The 22,390-nt window shown below is 35.5% G+C and overlaps 1 protein-coding gene across 7 annotated transcripts in view; it reads left to right on the top strand.

Moving 5' to 3' along the window:
* Positions 1 to 22,390, top strand: part of PPP3CB (protein phosphatase 3 catalytic subunit beta) — a 47,777-nt gene that overhangs the window by 8,667 nt on the left and 16,720 nt on the right. For all 7 annotated transcript variants that reach the window (XM_061405338.1, XM_061405334.1, XM_061405336.1 and 4 more), the window contains exons 2-9: positions 6,157 to 6,357; positions 7,056 to 7,180; positions 10,011 to 10,122; positions 11,903 to 12,048; positions 12,314 to 12,453; positions 12,561 to 12,638; positions 12,744 to 12,838; positions 15,577 to 15,702. In XM_061405338.1, coding sequence (XP_061261322.1) covers positions 6,157 to 6,357; positions 7,056 to 7,180; positions 10,011 to 10,122; positions 11,903 to 12,048; positions 12,314 to 12,453; positions 12,561 to 12,638; positions 12,744 to 12,838; positions 15,577 to 15,702 — 1,023 coding nt within the window. The remainder of the gene's footprint in view (positions 1 to 6,156; positions 6,358 to 7,055; positions 7,181 to 10,010; positions 10,123 to 11,902; positions 12,049 to 12,313; positions 12,454 to 12,560; positions 12,639 to 12,743; positions 12,839 to 15,576; positions 15,703 to 22,390) is intronic.

Here is a 22,390-nt window from a genome sequence, read left to right as displayed (position 1 = left end):
AGAATTGCGTACAGTCTTCCCTTGGTATCTGTGGGGATTTGATTCCAGGATACCCATCCCTCTTCCAAAATCAGTGGATGCTCAAATCCCTTCTATAAAATGGTGTAATATTTGGATATAGCCTATCTGTATCCTCTCATTTACTTTAAATCATTTCTAAATTACTTATAATACCTAGTACAATGTAAATAATATGTAAATAGTTGCTGCTGCTGCTGCTGCTGCTAAGTCGCTTCAGTCGTGTCCGACTCTGTGTGACCCCATAGACAGCAGCCCACCAGGCTCCCCGTCCCTGGGATTCTCCAGGCAAGAACACTGGAGTGGGTTGCCATTTCCTTCTCCGATGCGTGAAAGTGAAAAGTGAAAGTGAAGTTGCTCAGTCGAGTCCGACTCTTAGCGACCCCATGGACTGCAGCCCACCAGGCTCCTCCGTCTATGGGATTTTCCAGGCAAGAGTACTGGAGTGGGGTGCCACTGCCTTCTCCGAAGTAGTGCTAGAGAGGCAAATTCAATATTCTCTTTTTGAAATTTTATTTTAAAAATATTTTCTGTCTGTGGTTGGTTGAATCCTCACATGCCAACCTGTCATTTTGGAGGGCTGACTGTATGTTTATCTCCTCAAAGGGAAGACCCTATGGAGAGTTGGAGGCAGGAAACACAGAATAAGGGCATGGGTGGGTGGGAAGGGTGACTGAAGTGAAGATGTTGGGGGTGGGGTGGGATTCAAAGCACAGTAGAATGTTTAGTATTGGGTGGGAGGAATCCTCTTTCTTGAGATAGGAAGAAATGTAAAGATGGATACTGGTATAAATGTAGATGGAGAGGAGCAGAAAGATGACATTTGGTCTGAAGGTCTCAATTTTCTCCAAAAAAGATGCAAAGTTGATTACTGAGTAAGAGAGAAATTAAGTTTAGGATTCAAGGAAGAGGTGACCATTTGAAATCTCCACTGAGGAGAATGGGAGAGAGCACAGACAAGGATGTTTAATTGGATTGCTGGCAAGTGCCAATGACCAACAAAGTTGGAGACCATTAATTTGTATAAGCACTGAACTATTTTGATGATTTTTTACTTAATGTCCAACTTTAGAAACTAGCTCATTCAAGAATTGGAGTTTTATAAGTAGAAGTAGAAAAGAACAAAACAATTCAGGATGTTGTTTAAAAAGTGGGTGGTTGATGGGATAGCTTCAAAATTACAGGAAGCAAAGGTTTCCAGAAGTAGTTGATTAGGGGACATGTCCAGGTTCTTCATATAATTGGAGAACAAATAGAGAAAAGGGAGTGAGTCTGAAAGCATTAGAAATTTTGGTCATGGAGTAAGAGATTGGAGTTCAGGATTTCAGAGGTGGAGCAAAAATTATGGGCAAGGCTGAGAAAGTTTAAGTGGAGTGGAGCTCAGAACCTCTCATTTCTTGGGTTTACATAGGTCATCTTCAGGGACATTGATGATGGTGGTGCTTAGAGAGGAGAAAGCTTTTGAACTAGGAACCAGAGTTTCATGTGAGAGTTGACCAGAAGTATAGTAGATGGCTGCTAAGTCACTTCAGTCGTGACCGACTCTGTGCGATCCCATAAACGGCAGCCCAGTAGGCTCCCCCGTCCCTGGGATTCTCCAGGCAAGAACACTGGAGTGGGTTGCCATTTCCTTCTCCAGTGCATGAAAGTGAAAAGTGAAAGGGAAGTGGCTCAGTCGTGTGCGACTCTTAGCGACCCCATGGACTGCAGCCTACCAGGCTCCTCCGTCCATGGGATTTTCCAGGCAAGAATACTGGAGTGGGGTGCCATTGCCTTCTCCGTAGATGGCTAGGACAAGAATAAACTAGCCAGAAGACATGAACCTCAAAGGAGGCAGCATTTTCTTCTTCACAGGAGTGATGATGTTAGATGTGGAAATGGAGAGCTAAAAGACTGTAGCCTTTTCTGCTCAGAGTGGTGGGAATTCTGGAGGCTGAATTAAGAGGATTGGGAGGGAGGGGAACAGCCTGAGGATGTTCTTGTTCAGTCGCTGAGTCCTGTCTGACTCTGCGACCCCATGAACAGCCACATGCCAGGCTTCCCTGTCCTTCACTGTCTCCCAGAGTTTGCTCTTACTCATGATGTGAATAAAAGAAATACAGAGAAAAAATTCAAGAAGAACTTATTTTGGACAGTTGCGAGTAATGGCAGTGATGAAAAGCACAGACATCTGAATGCTACTTTGGAGTAGAGTTTTCAGGTGGCACAGGCTGTGCCCCACATTTTTTTGGAGGCCTCACTGGGCTGATAGTTTGGAGTCTTTGCTTAGGGTTGGGCAACAGGGGAAAGCTCCTCTGTTTATTGGCCATTCACATTGTATGTACATACATTTATGTGCTGGTTTTTCCCTATCTAAAACTTAGAAGAGTTGGAACACAGGAATAGTTGGCTAAAGACAAATTAGAAATGTAAAAAAACAATTAAAAACCTAAAATTAGATGGAAATGCTTTAAAAGTACCTTAGGAGTTGCAAAATGGTAGTAGAGAATATTAATTTCTCAATTAATAGCAAATTCAACCCTCTATTGAACACCAGTGTCAGTAATTAATTTCCTATCAGGCCAGATTCTATTTGGTCAGTTTTCTTTTGCTTAGTTACATCACCTGCTATGGCTCCTTTTTCCACCTGCCAAAGAGCACAGTGCCTTTTTGCCTCTTATTTTCTTATTTACTGATACATTAAAACATTTTTCCAAAACGGTCTACTCTCCCGTTTCAGTGTTGTGTTTAGTTTTCATCTGCTTTTACCTATGGTGACATTTCTTCACCCTTCTACCTGCCCATTCCTTAAAAGGTATTGCAGCTGTTGTTGAGATTTAAAAGTATGCCTTGAATTGAAAAAGAAATGGAAAACACAGGTCTGGGGGCAGTGTATACTTGTTTCCCCCAAATGAGTAAGACATTCTGACTCTTGGTTCAGGAGGAGCAGTAGCTCGGTGTGACTTGCAGTGGGGCATCACAGTGTGTGTGAGAACATGCAGTGCCACAGGTGGCTGGCTGATGCAGGGGAGGGCCTCCCACTTAGGTTTTTAGGAAGTTCTGTATTTTGAACAAAGTTCAGCTATTAGTGGAATTATGTTGTTGATTATTAGGAATTATGTTCTGCATAATCTGGAATGCAGCATCTTAAACAGTATCTCTTTTCCTGAGTAGAGGAAAAATTCTCTTGGCCTGATGAGAAAAATATCCCAGTTTGATCTCAGAAATTTTTATTTAAGAGATATTTAAACTTTATATTTTCATAATGTCCCAAAAGTAACTTTTGATTTATTTAGCAATTGTTAATTTCTGTAGTTTTTAAACAGTTGATTTACTGATAGTGGCAAATTAGGTTATAGCATACAGTATGCTGCTGCTGCTGCTAAGTCACTTCAGTCGTGTCCGACTCTGTGCGACCCTATGGACGGCAGCCCACCAGGCTCTGCCGTCCCTGGGATTCTCCAGGCAAGAACACTGGAGTGGGTTGCCATTTCCTTCTCCAATGCATGAAAGTGAAAAGTGAAAGTGAAGTCCCTCAGTCGTGTCCGACTCCTAGCGACCCCATGGACCGCAGCCCACCAGGCTCCTGTGTCCATGGGATTTTCCAGGCAAGAGTACTGGAGTAGGTTGCCCTTGCCTTCTCCGATAGCATATAGTATAATAGTCTGTTTAATCTTTGGTTGAAGAAAAACATACATTAATAAAGGTTTTTATTTTTTTAGAATCTGACATAGCTATATTTGAGCGGCCCCATGGACTGTAGCCCACCAGGCTCCTCTATCCATGGGGATTCTCCAGGCAAGACATAACTGGAGTGGGTTGTCATGCACTCCTCCAGGGGATCTTTGCAACCCAGGGATCGAACCCGGGTCTCCCGCATTGCAGGTGGATTCTTTACCATCTGAGCCACCAGGGAAGCCCTATTTGGGGTACTTTAATGCCTTGTTCTAGATGCAGTAAAATAATGGGAATAAATGTGTTCTCAAGAAGGGGGCGGGAAAAGCAAGTTTTGTTTTACTATCAAAAAAATGTAAAAGCTAGAGAGATTGATGCTTTCAAAGTCTTTTAGAAATGGTTTATATTCCTCTGCTTTAGTTCTTATTTCACTTCTAAGAACTGAGCTCTTCCTAAATCATTTTTCTGCTATGAGAATATGGTTATTTATTATTCTTTCTTAGGTAATTGATAAAATTCTAACCCAGTCCCCTGTTTTAGTTACTTTAAGTTGAACTGTGAGGAAGCAGTCCATCCTATACTTTGCCAGTCTTCTGTATAATAATTGATAATCACAGTGATGGTCAGGAAGATACTGTGTAGTCTATGCCCATACACAAAGTGAGTTTTTTCTTTAAAAATTTATTTCAGAAAAGAGAGAAATACATTTGAGTCTATATGTAGACTACATTCTTACTATAAATTTATTTTTTTTTTGAAAAACAAAGTACTATTTGGTAAAAAGCCTAAAACTGCTTCAACCCAAGCTGATTTTGAATGCATAAAGAGGTCATTTGTTGGATTCAGTTAAAAAGGAATAAAAAATTTTAACAGATATATAATAACTTTTCCTAGGCACATGACCTTAAGGTAGATGCCATTGAAAATGGACTTTCATGTTCTCTATTCCACTTAACAGATTTCAATTTAAAACAATACAGTTGGTAAATACTTGCGGAAATCATAAATATATGCTACAGGAGTAAAAAGGCCAACTATTTCAGTAGACAGACAAGTGGAAATTGTGTTTTAGGATAAATTTGCAGCAATAGCATTGAACATGTATTTAAAAAGTGCTGTATCTTAAGCAACTTAAATGGAAGGGAGGATGATTTGCTTATAAAAGTGTTTTAGATGATGAAAAATGAATCCAGTGGCAAGGAATGCACTGCTGTCAAAAATGTGTGTAAAGATTTTGAATGAAACTGTTATGTGAAAAATGAAGGTGAGAGAAAAAGCAGTATTTTATTAATATTATTTTAAGTATATATATGCATCTAGATTAATTTAAATCTGTAAGTAAACGTTTGGCTGTTTAATCTATATTTCTAGAAATTTCTGGGCTTCCCTGGTAGCTCAGCTGATAAAGAATCCTCCTGCAATGCAGGAGACCCTGATTTGATTTCCTGGGTCAGAAAGTTCCCCTGGAGAAGGGATAGGCTACTCTCTCCCGTATTCATGGGCTTCCCTGGTGGCTCAGACCATAAAGAATCCGCCTGTAGTGCAGAAGATCTGGATTCAATACCTGGGCTGAGAAGATCCGCTGGAGGAGGCATGGCAGCCCACTCTAGAATGCTTGCCTGGAGAAACCCCATGGACAGAGGAACCTGGCAGGCTGTGGTGCATGGGGTCACAGAGTCGGACACAACTGAGCAACTAAACACAGCACAGAAATTTCTGCTCAAGTTGGCCAGCAGGCATTGTTTTATATATTTTTATTGGGAAGTTGGTCAGTCACCTTATATTTGGGATTTATATTTATGCTTGTATGATATTATATTTATTATACTTCATTTAAGATGAAGAGTGTGTAATATGTTTTGAGAGTTTTATCAAAAAATGTTTTAGTTAGCTTTAGTTAAAGCTAGGGAGAAGGCAATGGCACCCCACTCCAGTACTCTTGCATGGAAAACCCCATGGATGGAGGAGCCTGGTGGGCTGCAGTCCATGGGGTCGCTAAGAGTTGGACACGACTGAGTGACTTCACTTTCAGTTTTTCACTTTCATGCGTTGGAGAAGGAAATGGCAACCCACTCCAGTGTTCTTGCCTGGAGAATCCCAGGGGCAGGAGGCCTGGTGGGCTGATGTCTATCGGGGTCACACAGACTCAGACACGACTGAAGTGACTTAGCAGCAGCAGCAGTTAAAGCTAAAACATTTCTTTTAGTTAAAGAAAGCTCTAGTTATCCTGAAAAAACTTAATTTTGTGAGACAATTCATTTTTCTAATAATTCTCATGTTGTTATATATAATTTTAAAAAGAAGTATAATTTGATTTCTCTTTTTAAGAAAGCTTTTAAATGTTAATACCTCTATCTAGTAAATGAAGAAACAAAACAAAAACTTCAGCTTTTCAGTTTTGACTCTTACTTACCTAGATCCATTGATTAGTTTTTATGTTAATATATTAATAGTGATTTTTTTTATTAATTAAAAAAATTGCAGCTGTTCCTTTCCCCCCAACACATCGCTTGACATCTGAAGAAGTATTTGATATGGATGGGATACCCAGGGTTGATGTTCTGAAGAACCACTTAGTAAAAGAAGGTCGGGTAGATGAAGAAATTGCACTTAGAATTATCAATGAGGGTGCTGCCATTCTTCGGAGAGAGAAAACCATGATAGAAGTAGAGGCTCCAATTACAGGTACACTTATTTATGTTTTGGATATTATTTTTTTTACTGTACCATTATTTATCTAATTATAAAACTGTTTCTTCTTCATGCATATTATATACTAAATTAGTATTACATGGACATTATCTTGAATTTCCAGATTATTTCCTATAACTTTTGAAAGTTTTTGCCTGTTTTCAATGAAGAAACATGATCCTAAATAATCTGAGTGCAGAAGTTAGTCTAATATGCTTTTATGAAGGTTTCATCAGTTGAGTTGGCCATCATTGAATTTGATTCAACAAATACTTATTTACTATGCTTTCAGTCATCAGGGGCAAATACCTCAGTGCCATATCAGATACCAAAAATGATCATTCAGAAGTCATCAGAAAATAAGGAGTTAGAATGGATATTTTACTGCCAATATAATTTTATCATCCTAAGATGTGCATGCTTGACTTCCTAAAGAAGAGTTTTATAAATTTAGATGAAAATTTTGTCACTTACTACAAATTTTAATACTCTTGTTATATCTTGTTCTAGATCTTGAGCACATGAACAGTTGGGTACACATTATCCCTGTCATGACTCTTCATAGATTGCTTCCGTCTTAGACCTTTCTTGATAGAATTTTATGCTCTCTCTTATGTAGACGAAATTAGAATTTAAGTAAAATTTGTTATTTTAGAGTTTTTTTTTCATATCTAATAATCTTCTTGTTTCAGTGTGTGGTGACATCCATGGCCAATTTTTTGATCTGATGAAACTTTTTGAAGTAGGAGGATCACCTGCTAATACACGATACCTTTTTCTTGGTGATTATGTGGACAGAGGTTATTTTAGTATAGAGGTAATAATCATATACTATCATTTGATTTGCTTTTAAGTGTTATCATAGATGATTTCTATTATTTCCTCATAAAATAAGTTCTTTAAATTACCTGTGTTGGGTTCTTTTTAATACTTCTGCATATTATGAAGTTTTTAGGTAAAGCTATTATTTATTCCTCTTTTGTCTTGCAAACTATTCTCTTAATTTTTTTGTGTGTTACTGTAATTACCATTTCCCAGTGGAAATTATAAGCAAAATGAGGGGCCTTTATTGCCCTGTTATCTAGTGGCCCTGAGGAGCTAATGCTGTTTATCTCTCTTGCCCTTAAAGGCATTTAGCCATGCAAAAAAAAAAAAAAGATTAATTGTATTTTTCTAATTAAATAAAATAGAATGCTTTTATCACTTAAACTCTACTGCTTCTGTCTTTCCTCCTGTAGCCATTAAGACCCAAGTATATCATATGGAATCTTTATGTATTCTAAAAGTATTAATCAGCTTTTAAAAACTTGAGAGGCATTAAAATGACCTGTTTATTATCACTTAATAGTAGATTGTTCTTTTTGCTCCTTTTACTTTTCTAATTATAAAAATTAAGACATAGAACAATTTGTGTTTTCTAATATATGCATTTCTCCCCTTTTTTGGAATGAAAATGAACTCCTATTATAATGTTCTGTAACTTCTTTTTTTTATTAATTCCTATGCTCTGATGTCATGCCAGTTCAACTATAAATTTACAGCATCATTTTTAATAGCTGCATTGTATTCTGTTGACTAAACTAGTCACAGTCAATCAATTCTTATTGTTAGGCATTTAAGGTATTCCCAGTTTTTTGCCATGGCAGTTGATGCTTCAGTGGACCATATTATTTATACGTCTTTATATACTTGCCCAGTTATTTCTATAGGACAAATTCTTAGAGGTTAAATTGTTGAGTAGAAGCTCCGCAAATAGATAGGTGTGTTATCATTAATGTGTTTCAAGCATATTGTAAGCAGTTAACATGCTTGATTAATTTTTACAACAAAGTTATGAGGTAAGTACTATTATTTTATCCATTTTATAGAGGAGCCTGAGGCTTGGAAAGGTTAAATAACTTGCCCAAGGTCATATTGTTAGTAAGTGGTGGAGCTAGGCAGTTCGAGCCTGTGCTTTTAACCATGTCCTCCACTAGATATTGAAACCTTACCTGATGAATTTCTATGCCAGTTACTGCTGTTTACGTCTCCTGTAGTGTTTTCAGCCTCCGTTCTGAGGTATACTGGGATCCCTGGTGGGAAAGGGAGCTCCGGGCTCTGTCCATCCAAATTCCCTTGGGAATTTTATCATCCTGAGTTGTTCTTTCTGTCCATAGTGTCATCATCAGCCCCTCTCAGTCTTCCCTTGGAGCCTTCAGAAAGCTAGAAATTGGCCCTTCTTGATAGAAAGACTGGGGCCTTTGACAGAAACAATAGAACAATTTTAGGAAGCTTAGTTGGTAACTGAGCGTTTGGTATTAGAGGGTTTTGTAGCAGACTTTTTTTTTTTTAAACAAGACCTTTTTTTTTAAGTTTGTTTTTTTTTTTTTCAATGTGGACCAATTTTAAAGTCTTTATTGAATTTGTTATACTTTTGTTTTTGTTTTCTGTTTGGTTTTTTTGACACGTGTGATCTTAGTTCCCCCATCAGGGACTGAACCCCCATCCCCTGCACTGTAAGTCTTAACCACTGGACCACCAGGGAGGTCCCTGTAGCTGACTCTTTTAATTCATTTTATTGTTGGAAAGTAATAAAGAATCAGAATAAGTGAAAAGGGCAGGTATTTATTAAGTACTTACCAGGCTTAATTATTTTTTTTCTTGTGAATAAAATGAAATGTGTTACACATTTCAGTTAACCTTAACTTGTTTCAAACAAAGTTTGTGGGAATTCCCTGGCAGTCCAGTGGTTAGGACTCCACACTTTCACTGCCAAGGACCCAGGTTTGATCCCTGGTCAGGGAACCAAGACCTGCAAGCTATGCAGTGCAGCCGAAAAAATAAAGAGTTTGTATTTTCTTTTTGTATGTGATCATGTAAACCAAACTTATTTACATATGAAATAGTCTTTCCCTTTTTTAAACCAAATAAGTAATATGTGAGTCTGTTTCTTAGGTGTATTTAGAGAAAAATAGCTGCTGTTCTAATATTCTTTTTATTTAAAATTGCATTGTCTTTGAATCATTTCAGATAATAAGCACTTAATTATATAAGGCAACATTCATAACGAACAAAGTAAACATAAAACATGACTTTTCTCTTCATTAGGCAGCATGGCATAATGCTTAAAATCAGAGGATTAGAATCCTATCTCCATTACTTAGAGGTTTTGTGATTTTGGACAAGTTACCTAAGCTCTTTGCTTCTGTTTCCTCATTTGTAAAACAGAGATAATATTACATACTTCATAGAGTTGTTTGAGGAATAATTAGTGCTTGGCATATTATGAATACTCAGTAAATATTAACTGCTATTATTTTTGACATTGTTACTGTTTTATTTATTGGTATACCTAAGGAGGAGACCAATCTGCTAATTGTTTTTACAGCAAACAATTTGTAAGTCAAAAGTAAATTATTTGACTTATTTATTCAACAAATGTTTACTGCTCTTCTTCTACTTGCTAGGTACTTTTCTGATCAGGTGTGAATAAGACAACAAAGTCCCTAATTTCATGGAGCTTATGTTTTAGTAAGGGACAAAGAGAAAAAGATAATAAAAAGATAATGAAGAGTAATAGAAATTATAAGGGTAATAGGGTTAGAGGAAATGAAACTAAGATTAACAAAAATATAAGATTAATTCACTGGAAACATTTTTTTTTGTAGTGTGTCTTATATTTATGGGTCCTGAAGATTCTGTATCCAAGTACATTATTTCTTCTGAGAGGCAACCATGAATGCAGACACCTTACTGAATATTTTACCTTTAAGCAGGAATGTGAGTACTGCCATGAGAACTATTTTCACTTCCTCAGGGTTCTTTTAGAGTGATGTGGGTAGTAAGAGTTTGAAGATTTTACAGTGTAAGATGTAAGAACAGATTTTGTGTCCAAACATGTAAAACTTTCAGGAAGATTGTCTACAGTTCTCTAGTGTTTAATATTATTCAGATGTTTTCATTTCAATATTTCCTATTAAATTTGATTTTTACATATGTACTTAGGAACAGTTTTGAGCTCTGTGTATAGTTTTAATTTTAGAATTATTTTTTTTCTAACAGGAAGAAATGAACCAAGTGAAAAGAAATGTTGCATTGGAGATTTCTCTCCACCAATATTGAGACATTCCCATGAACATTCTTAGCAAATTAATCATCCTGTCATCACTGCAGATTGTTTTATTTATTTTTTAATTATGCAGATTGTGTTATACACACACAGTTGATTAATTGAAGGTCTTAGTCTACAATATTTATCCCATTTCTCTCAAATTTTTATGGCTGTGGTAATCTAATAGCTGTAAGCAATCATATAGTATAGAGTTTGACCTTTTCTCACATCTCGTAGCTATGTACTTGTTAGTACTCATGGCTGTATTAAGTCTTAGAATTAAGATTTAAAATTAGAAAATAACTTCAGATTACTGAGATGCAAAACATGATGCAATAAAGATCAATATAGTGACAGGTAGTGGCAGAAGTGGCAAACTCTGATATAACTTCAAAGATCAGGTGGGTAACTTAAATGAATATAAGATGAGGCCTGGAAAGTTCATGCTTGACCTCAAAGCAATCAAATTAAAGTTTTTATTAAACTGCAGTGTTGGAAAACAGGTCTGTCATCAGACTACCAGTTTATAACCTCTGATTGCTAGATATAGATCTTCTCGTATTTGAATGTTACAGTGTTAAGCAGTGAAATAGGAACTGAATTCTTTTTTTCTTATATAAGTAACAAGCCGTCCAGCAAAATCCCAAAATATCCAGGACTTTAAAAATATAAAGGTGCAAAGGAATACGTATGACAGACTTTTAAAAGTAGATGACCGTTTAATTCTTTAATTCTTTCTTGTGTTACGTTGACTTCTTGCTTCGCTGCTCATTGTAGGCTAAAGGAAACCCTCTGGTCCTCCAAAATAAGAATAAGATCTTTTCTTTTTTTTTAAATTGGATGGACTTTGAATTTTGTTGTGATGTTATAGTAGTCTTCCCTGTAACAAAAAAGTAGTCACTGACTCGTAGAATAAAATAATTAACACTGCCTTTAAGTATAGTACTAATTTTGCCTTACTTGGCCTATAAAGGTAAAGAGTTGAGCTATTTTTAGAGATTTGACTTATTTACTTTTAGTAATATTTTATGACTATCTGCTGCATACACAAATCTAAGGAGAGCAAATATTTTGTCTTTGTAAGTACAGTAACATTGCTTATCTTTATTGATTCTTATGGGTAAGATGCTGGCCTTTTTAAAAAAAAAATTTTTTTTATGCAGTAAAATTTACTCTTTGAAGTATTTAGTTCTCAACTTTAGCAAATGATTAAAGCTGTCTACCATCACAGTCACAATACAGAAAAGTATCATCCCATGAATTCCTCCTTGCTGCCTTTGATACTCACCCCTTTACCAACTCTGAACCCCTAGCTACCACTTGGCTGTTATCCATATCTTTAATTTTTTTGCCTTGGTTTTAATAGTCATTTATGTATGTGCATGTATATGTTTTAAATGATTAACAAATTATGCAGTTTTCAATTACTGAATTTTTTCTTTTCTCTAGGTAAAATTAAATATTCAGAAAGAGTCTATGAAGCTTGTATGGAAGCTTTTGATAGCTTGCCTCTTGCTGCACTTTTAAACCAACAATTTCTTTGTGTTCATGGTGGACTTTCACCAGAAATACACACACTGGATGATATTAGGAGAGTGAGTATATATTTTAGTAACAAGAGTTGATTCCTATTTATAGCATTTTGTTGAGTAGAGACTAGAAACTTCAAACGTCTCTTCACTGCCAAGATTAGGTAATGGTAAAAATTAATATACTGGTATTTTAAGAAAATATCTTTTAACCATTCAGAACAATGTAGTATGCACAGTATTCAGAGTTGGTACCACTTTCCTTTGTCCATTCCATTCTCACTTTTGACAAGTTATTTCTGCTCTTTGTTTCTTTTTTTTTCTTTCACAGTTAGATAGATTCAAAGAGCCACCTGCATTTGGACCAATGTGTGACTTGCTATGGTCCGATCCTTCTGAAGATTTTGGAAATGAAAAATCACAGGAACATTTTAGTCACAATACAGTTCGAGGATGTTCTTATTTTTATAAGTAAGGAAAAATATTCAAGCTTAATCACATTTTAGTTGTAAAAATAGCATATGCTTTCATTATATAGAAAGTCATTATTTTACTTAATTTTCTCTTTTTCCCCACAGCTATCCAGCAGTGTGTGAATTTTTGCAAAACAATAATTTGTTATCGATTATTAGAGCTCATGAAGCTCAAGATGCAGGGTAAGAACTCTGTTTCCCTGACCCAAATTAACACCTTATATACAAATCAAACTTAGTAACCATGATTGATGCTTTACGATGCATATTAAGTTATTTGTTTTGCAGCTATAGAATGTACAGAAAAAGTCAAACTACAGGGTTCCCTTCATTAATAACAATTTTTTCGGCACCTAATTACTTAGATGTCTACAATAATAAAGGTAAGATGTTGTTGATAAAAAAATATTGTTAAACAACTTAGTATTTTAATTGACTTATTTTTTGAAAATATAGTAGAAAAGGGGCATTGTTTGAAACTGTAACTATCCAAATCTCTTTATGAAAAAATATAAGATATAAGGGAGGGGAGAGGACAAGAAATGAAAATCCAAAATGTGAAACTTAAGTCATAACATTAACCATTTCACAGCTTTGTCATTCACAAAAACTGCCTGTGAAAGAATGTTCTGAGGTAACTCTGTCAAGTAAAAATGCACATGATTTTCTCAAACTCCCCTTTCTTAAATCTTTTCTCTTATAATCAAGAGAATGTTTTCTTGTTTGCATAAAGCTGCTGCTGCTCCTTTGACCATTTCATGTATTTGGACTATATGGTTGTTTGCCCTGTTTCTTGTTTTATGTTCACTGATGTAGGTTTTCTTTTCCTTTCTTATTCTCTACTTTTATATCCACTGTCCCATGATGATTTGTAATTGGACCTTTATTTAATTCAATCCGACCTTCTTTCAGGAAGACAGTCTCCCCTTTCCTTTCTTTTTACTGCTCTTTCTTCCTTTTTTTCTTATGTCTTTGTAATTTACCTTCTTTTCTAGTGGTTTATATTCCACCTCCTTCCCTCCAAATTTGATCTGTCTGTAACAACTGGGTTTCCTTTAACTTGGAACATAATTCACTGAGAGATAATACCAAAGGATCTTAATCTAGTTAAGTGTGTGCCAAGGACATTGAAGATGAGCTTGAGTATGTTTAGGCAGTTCACATTTTCAGAAGAGGAAATCCAGAAGCCAGCTCCTATTCTGTCTTGACATGTCAGAAATTCAGTTGACTATGCCATAGTTCCCAAGGTCAGACAGGAGTGGTTGTGCCAGGAGTAAAGAACAGAGGGTTAAAGATTTTTTAAAGTACATTTAATGAGGTCATTGCTAAATACAGGTTTGTGGTGTGAGTTCAAAAGAGGAGCAAAATAGAGTTTTTGGAAGATTATAGGTGATAGTTAAAAGGTTAAAACATTTACCTGAGATCAGATAGTAGCAGTAGCAGGCTATCAAATAGCTTGGATACAGGGTATGTTGTAAGAACTCCATACTATATTAATCACCAAAACAACCATACCATTGAGATTACCCGAGTTGGTGGTCTTTAGAAACTATAATGCCTCCAAGGATTATACCAGTGCTAAGATAATCGTTTAAATTATATCTTGTTTTATAAATTTTGAAACTTCTATAAAGGTACCTAATGAAGCAAGCCTTCATTTTTAAAGAAAAATACATCTAAGTTTGGACTCCATTCTCCGAATTGATTTGTTATATTTAACTTTGTACCTGTAACCTCCCTTTGTTAGTATTAAAGGAACTGGTGTTCAGTGGTCAGTTGATTACTGCCATACTGGTTGTCCTTCGTCAGTTTAACTCAGGAGATTAAGGGATACTTTTCTTAGTACTCCAAAAAGAAACTCAAACCATTCAATCTGTCTTGTCAAAATCAAATGTCTCTTGATAGTGCCGATTCTGTACATGGTGTTAACGATTTGAGTGCTTACATGGTACAGGACGTGTTCATAATGTTTCATTCCATCTATAGGGCAATTTTCTAGATTCTTTATCTTGCTCTTTTTTTAAATTAAAAGCTTGGTATCAGTCCTTAATTTCTGAGGCTAAATTTGAAATACATTTATTTCATGGGAATTTCATCAGAGAAACAAAACTCTACATTAGCTAGAATCCCAAATCATGGAATTTAATACATACATTTCAGTGCTTTACATTAAATGAAAAAAAAGTAAGCACATAACTATTATAGTATCTGCCAAACATTTTATACTTTTTTGTAGTTTCACGTGAACTATATTCTCTGACCTTAAACTTCTGAGATAGGCAGGATGTTTTATAAATGAGAAACAGATTAGTTAAATAATTTACTATTACACATATGGTATATACTGTAGTTTAGATTAGAATCTAGCCCATTAATCCAATGTTCCATAAAATAATGTAACCAGTGCCTGAAATCTTTATCAGGTTAATTTAAGGTATTATTTATATCAACTTATGAAGCTTTAGAAAGATACTTGAAATTGAGATGAGTATGTTACTTTGAGTTTTTCTCTTTTGGTATTTTAATGGAATTTTTTTCTAAATGAAGTGAAATATTCCTTTGTAGTAGTTTCACTTGATTTCTTTTAATACATGAAATAAGTACATTCCTGTATTCATAAATAAAATGTTCCAAATGTTTCTTTTTCTTCTCTGTGTTTTTTTTTTTTCTTGCTTTATTTCCATTTAGCTGTCCTTTTCAGGTTGCCTGCAACTAAAAAGAACCCTCTTAAATTCCTCCAACTTGTATGAACTCTTAGACCTAGAAAATTGCTCATTGCTGTTCTGTGTTTCCTCAAAAAAACTGAGTTCTCACAATTTTGGATTTAGTAAACGTGCATGTTGGATTATTTGTATTGGATTATAAAGTACAACAAGCATTCTAGAAAGATTGGGAATTTCATTAATAATGACAAGTAAATATCTGTGTTCTACATAAAACTGTGTTGGAAGCAAAAAGTGTATTACTACTAAAAATTAGTTCCTGCCTCTCTACTACCCTTCATTCCACTCACCCCTTGACTTCCCACCCACCTTAAAAGATATTTTTTCTGCTTTTATGTGTTTTAGACTTTTGGGGCTAAAGACAAATTGTTACGTTGACATTCAAACTTATCTTGCAGCTGCTGTATTAAAGTATGAAAATAATGTGATGAATATTCGACAGTTTAACTGTTCTCCACATCCTTATTGGTTGCCCAATTTTATGGATGTTTTCACATGGTCTTTACCGTTTGTTGGAGAAAAAGGTATGATTTTTGTTTTAAAAAAGTTGTTATACGGTTATATTTATTCCAGTTTACTATTGCAGGCACATACTACTTGCTAAAGGGAGCTGAAGTCTAGTTTCACTGTGGATACAGCTCTGCTTGTGTCAGTGGGTGTGGATATGAGAGCCTCAAAGATATTTGAGTTAGCTGTTTACAGCCCCCATGTGAGGGTATCTGGGGGACTGGGAGAAGACTTATAAATAGCCTGATGTTGTCTTCAGCTGTTGGGTTTTCTTTCTTTTTTTCTTTAGCTTAAATCTTTTATGAAGGAATGGAGAGATGGCTTTGCTTTGGAACTGACGCTTTTGCATATTTTAACATCACTCTTGGGGATGTCATGGCAATTCATGGGAGAATTTAATAGCCTTCATTTGGGGCAGTATTAGTCATTTTGTAGCAGCTCTGTACTGTCAGAAATGATAAAGAGAAATTCAGGTTCTGACCTAATATTTCTTCTCCTATATGGAGCAATATGTTATATGTATATAATTTTAGTGGTAATGGTTTCCTGATAATTTAGAGATTCCTATTAGTATGTACTTAATAGGCTTAAAAAAGCATAAATACTATTTAAGAGGTTTTATTTTTGTTTTTTATTTTAGTTCTGTAGAGTTCTTAAGACTTCCTTACTTTATCACATTCTTCTTTTTCCATTTTAGCGTTAATTTTCCGATGAGGCAATACCTCAGTTTCCATATGTGGAATATGAGTATTAGAGTATAGATATGATTGTAAAACATTTTGTTCTATATCCCTCTCTATTTTTTCTCACCTCCTCTATGTTACAAAATGTTCCTTTCTGCCTGAGATATGTTACTTCTGCCAAGGCATTTTTGGTTCTAAAATTCAGAGTTACTACTTAAACTGTATGTTCAACAGGTTTTTTGCAGATTCCCTTTGGGCTTCATCAGTTACTCCGTAGGTCAGCATTAATATGGAGATAGAATTACCCACTTTAGCAATTGAGAAGGGGGCCAGTAAAGGGCTTAGGTGCAAGGGATGCATTACACTTATAACCTTCTATCTTTGGTATATGAGAAATAGTTCAATCATAGCCTCATCAGGCTAAAGGGAATTTAAGAATTCATCTTGTTTATTCTCCTGCCTCCAGGCTAGACTGCAGCACAACTGTTTTAACGTAGTATGAGTGGGATGGGGGGTGGGGAAAGCAGGGAAGATAGTTAGGAGGAAAATGGATATTTCTAATTTGATTTTCTGATGCCTCCACGAAAAAGGAAGTAGTTCATTATATCTAATCTAAATGTTTATGCTATGAGTATTCAAACAAAGAGAAGTTAATAGGTTTTCTCAGCTAATGCACCTGTCAAAAACCAGGGCATCTGATTTTTGCCCTGGTTTTAGATAGAATTTTAGATCTCTTAGTGATCACAATCATGTAGTCTAACTCCTTTTGAGAGATGAGAAAACTTAATCTAGTTTCTGTGGCTCTCTCAGAAGTGAAAGTAGATTTCTTTCAGTGATCCTGTATTTGAAGTCTGCTACAAAGTGATCTTTTGTTCTTTTTTGCCACTCTATATCATCTTAGCTATTGTGAGGAAGTATTCAAACTATCTGACCATTTTTGTTGTTTTTCTGTGGATCTTCTCTAAATTATTCATATCTTTCTAAAATCAGAATTTCAGATTTGAACATTATACACAAATAGAATTCTAACCAGTGTTGAACACAGTAAGAAAATTTTCTTAAACTCTTTGCATATTTTTCCATTTTAATACACGTTAGCTGTTTAAATAGCCTATTTACTTCTTCATTCTAATGAAAATTTTCTTTTGGTGTGAAAATCTGCAAATGACTCTTCATTGGATTCCACATTGAGAAAACCAGTTTGACTCTGATCTAGTCCCTGGGAGGCAACTAACCTAGCCAGAGGCTTCCTTGAAGGCTGGTTTAATCCCAAAGTTAGGTGAAAGTAGTTTTTTAACCTTTTGTGGACTTTTTACTTCGTTTTCTAAAAATCTTATGTTATAAAACTTGCAGCATATAAAAGGTAGAGCAAATAATATGATGAATTACTATGTGCCAATTATTCAGCTTTGACAGTTATCAAATCATGGCCAATACTGTGTCATTTATATCCCCATCCACCTCAATTGTTTTGAATCAGATCTCAGCTGTTATTTTTTGTATGTATAAATATTATAGAATGAATCTCAGAGATAAGATTAAAACCCTTTTGAGAACTTGGTGAAAGTTAGAGACTTTTACACCACCCAGAAAATTTCATGTATGAAATACATGTATAATCTTTACATATGTAACATTTTGAGGATGCTCATAGATCTGAAGCGAATTGGTAATGCCATCAGGTTTATTGGCCGCAATTTAAGAACCTCTGTTTCAGAGAATCCAGTATGGTGTGATCTGCCATAGAAGGTCATATATGTAAGATTTGTTCATTTACCAGATTTTTTTTGGAATTAACAGGAGAAGGAGATTCTATCTGAGAGATTAAAGTAGCATTTGAACTGGGGCTTAAAGAATGTTGGAATTGTGCAGGTAGATGTGAGCAAGACAGTTTTAGGAGAAGGTACTTCCCAAGGCTGAGTCTGACAGAAAGAAAGAAATAAGGTCACTGACATGTTTAGGAGTTCAATTTGATTAGCAAGTAATGTATGAAAGATGAAATGTTCATCGCTTAGTTGTGTCCGACTGTTTTGCAACCCCATGGACTGTAGCCTGCCAGGCTTCTTTGTCCTTGGGATTCTCCAGGCAAGAATACTGGAGTGGATCGCCATTCCCTTCTCCAGGGGATCTTCCCAACCCAGGATTTGAACTTGGGTCTCCCACATTGCAGGCAGATTCTTTACCATCCGAGCCACCAGGGAAGCCTCTTCATACATTAGAAAGAATGATAATAGTAGAAAAAGAATGAAAAGTCAAAATTAGATCAGGAGGATTTTGATCATTTAAACAGAGAATCTGGAACTTTGATAAATGGTGGGATGTAACTGCAACAGAAAATAATCATGATAGTCATTTAGAAAAATTACTATGGTGAAATGAACTGGAAGAAAGACTAGAGATTGGAAGACCTGTTATGAAACTTCATCAGGAATCAGAAACATAATGAAGCCCTGTTAACATTAGGAATGGAAAGCATGGGAGAACTCCAAGAACTGTAAAAGTAGAATCAGTGAGACTTAACAAGATTGCTTGTTTAAGAGGAGGGAATGATTGAATTTGGCTTGGATGTTTTGAGTGTGATAATGATAGTGCTATTAACACACGCTGATGAGAACTCCTATTATTCTAGCAACCCCTCACTTCAGTTATAGGCTGCTCTTCGTCTTCATTGGGATTGCTAGGCCTTTGACCCTGTTGTTTTCTTTTTAATCTGATGCCCTTTTGCCTCTCTTTCTTTTTAACACACTCCCAAACTCTTTTCTCTCTTGTTTTTCTACTTTGTCCTATGAATCTTAGCCCCAGTAAAGTCTAACTATCCATTTTCTCCATTTTTACAGTTAGGATATAGAGTGCTACTGGAGATATTTATATCGCCTTGGGTCTTCCCTGGTGACTTAGTGATAAAGAACCTGCCTTCCAGTACAGGAGATGTGGGTTTGATCCCTAGGTTAGGAAGATCCCCTGGAGAAAGAAATGGAATCCAATCTTGCCTTGGAAATCCCATGGACAGAGGAGCTTTGTGGACTATAGTCTGTGGGGTTGCAAAAGAGTTGGACACAACTTAGTGACTAAACAACAACAACAATGATTTGGTTATCACCCTTTGATTTCTAGCATTAGCTACGCTCTCAGTAGTACCCAAATATCTTTATGTCACTAGTCTCCTTCCCCACTTATTGCCACCAGGATGTATTCTAAAATTCTTTTTTTTTAACTTAAACATTTTCTTTTTCTAGCCACTTCCCTTACTGTCAGAGAAAACACATACCATCTATGGAAGCTTTCTCTGCTTACTGTTCCCCTGCTTTCTAAACTGCACTCATCTTTTTTTGGTGGGAGTGCTATACTGCATGGCTTTTGGGGATCTTAGTTCCCCAACTAGGGATTGACTCTTGGTAGTGAAAACATGAATTCCTAACCACTAGACCATCCTGATAAACCGCACTCATCTTGAATTCTTAGCCTGTTGAAGATGTGACCCTTCAATCCAGGGCTACTATTTCTAACTTGTTCTTATATTCCATTATCCTGCTTTTTCAGGAAACTTACTTTATTACTTAGGTGTTCTATATCTTCAGACTCTCTCTACTAAGCTCTTTTGTAAATTGTTCAAATATATCTGATCTTTAAATAAAAAATAACATTTCCCCTATCTGATATCTTTCATTGGCCACTATTATGCTATGATTCTCTTGCCTTTCCTTCACAGCAAAGCTTCTAGATGGAAAGCAGTACACACGTAGAAGCTAGTATTTAGTAACCGTAAATGACCCTGGTAACTCTCAAACCTTAACCTGTCACATGAGGTCTTTGTACCTTGCCTAGTTTCTCTTCAGTTTCATTTTTTTGTTGTTTTCTTTTCACGTTTTCTATGTTCCAGCCATGAAACAGCATAGCCAACTTCCTGAATGTACTATATGTATATGCTCTTTCAAGTTTCATGCCTTAATACTTTTTCTTTATTTTTTCATAACAGTTTTGTTGAGGTATAATTCAAATACCATACAATTAACCTATTTCCATTGTGTACTTCACTGATTTTTAGTATATTCAGAGTTATGTGTCTGTCACAACAATCAGTTTTGAAACATTTTCTTGATCCTCCCAAAGAAACCTTGTGTCTGTTAGCAGTTCCCAGTTCCCTCCACATCTTCTCTCCAGCCCTGTGCAACCACTTGTCCCCTTACTGTTTGCACAGGTTTGCCTGTTCTGGAAATTTCATATAAATGGAATCATGCAGTATGTAGTCTTTTGTGACTGACTTCTTTCCATAATATTTTTAAGGTTTATCCATGTTGTAGCCTGAGTCAATATATTATTCCTTTTTATGACAAAATAATATTCTACTGTATGGCTATACCACAATTTGTTTATCCATTCATCAGCTGATGGATATTTGGTACTCTTTACTTTTTGACTACTATGAATACTGCTGTGATGAATATTCCTGTACAATATGTTTTCATTCTTCTTAGATATGTAATTGAGAATAGCATTGCTGGATGATATTATAACTCTATGTCTGACTTTTTGAGGATCTGCCAAACTATTTTCCAAAGCAGCTATACCATTTTATAATCCTACCAGCAGTGTATAATGTTTCTAGTTTTTCCTTATACTTGCCAATACTTTTTTAAAATCTTTTTTTTTATTATAGCCATCATATTGGATATGAAATTGTATCTCATTTCTCTAATTAATAATGACATTTAGTGTATTTTTATGTGCTTATTTGACATTTGCATGTCTTATTTTAAGAAATGTTCATTTTTAAATGGATTATTTGTCTTTTTACTATTGAATTATAAGAGTTCTTTGTATATTTTAAAGGTGAGTCCCATATCAGATATATGATTTGCAAATATTTTCTCCTGTTCTGTGAATTATCTTTTTACTGGTGATATTCTTTGAAGCACAAGCGTCTTTAATTTTGATGAAGTCCTCTTTATTTTTTCTTTTGTTGCTTGTGCTTTGGTGTTATATTTAAGAAACTATTGCCAAGCTCATTAAGATTTGCCGCTGTGTTTTCTTCTAAAAATTTTATAGTTTGACCTTTTACGTTTAGGTTCTTGATCCTTTTTGATTTACTCTGTGTGTGTGTGTATGTGTGTGTGTGTGTGTGTGTGTGTGTGTTGTAAAGTGGGAATCCAACTTCATCCTTTTGTATGTGGATATCCACTTGTCCCAGCACCGTTTGTTGAAAAAACTATTTTTTCCCCACTGACTTGTTTTATTTCTGGACTCCTTAATTTTATTCCACTGATTTATTGACTGTTGCATACTTTTTCTAACTTCTGTTTAGAATGCCTTATCTGCCACTTCCACCTGACAAATTTCTATTCCAAACCAAAAGCCTGCTTTTCTTCAGCAGATCTTGTGCATAACTCTGCATACTTAGAGCATAGTGCTCATCGCATTTTTGTGATAGTTTGTGTATATATATATATTTATAACTATATGTCCTTTAGTAGTTAGTAAGCTTTTGGAGGGTCAAGACTGAACCTTTTCTATCTGAATCCCAAAGCTTTAGCACAGTGCCTGGCATATAGTATGCTATTAATATATTTATTAGGAGAAACAATAGGGGCAGTATTAAATTTTGTTTTGAATGTGTTCATTTCCAGGTGTTGTCAGGATATCCAGGGGCTAATACTCAGACATTTTTATTTATTAATTGAAGTTTGCTTGTACCTTTCTTTTTTTATTTACTCATTTGTCATATATTTACTGGATGCCTCTCATATGCATGGCTCTGGGGATGCAGGAGTAAACAGAACAACCCCTTGCACTCAGGAAGCTTTCATTCTAGTAGGGGAAACAGACAATATACAGATAGTGTGAAACAGTTGACAATAAAACCAGCAAAGAAATCCAGAAATTTAAGGGGAGGTAGAGACCGGCAGTAAAGACTTCAGAATCATCCTCAAAAGGTGATACTTGAAAATATATAGGAACGGATGGAATCACCGAGAGATTGAACATATAAAAAGAAGATTCAGGGGAAAAAAATGTCTAAAAGGTA

The sequence above is a fragment of the Bos javanicus genome, chromosome 28 (assembly GCF_032452875.1).
Source record: "Bos javanicus breed banteng chromosome 28, ARS-OSU_banteng_1.0, whole genome shotgun sequence".
Taxonomy (NCBI): Eukaryota; Metazoa; Chordata; class Mammalia; order Artiodactyla; family Bovidae; genus Bos; species Bos javanicus.
The sequence above is the reverse complement of the archived record's forward strand: the minus strand, read 5'-3'. Positions and strand labels throughout refer to the sequence as shown.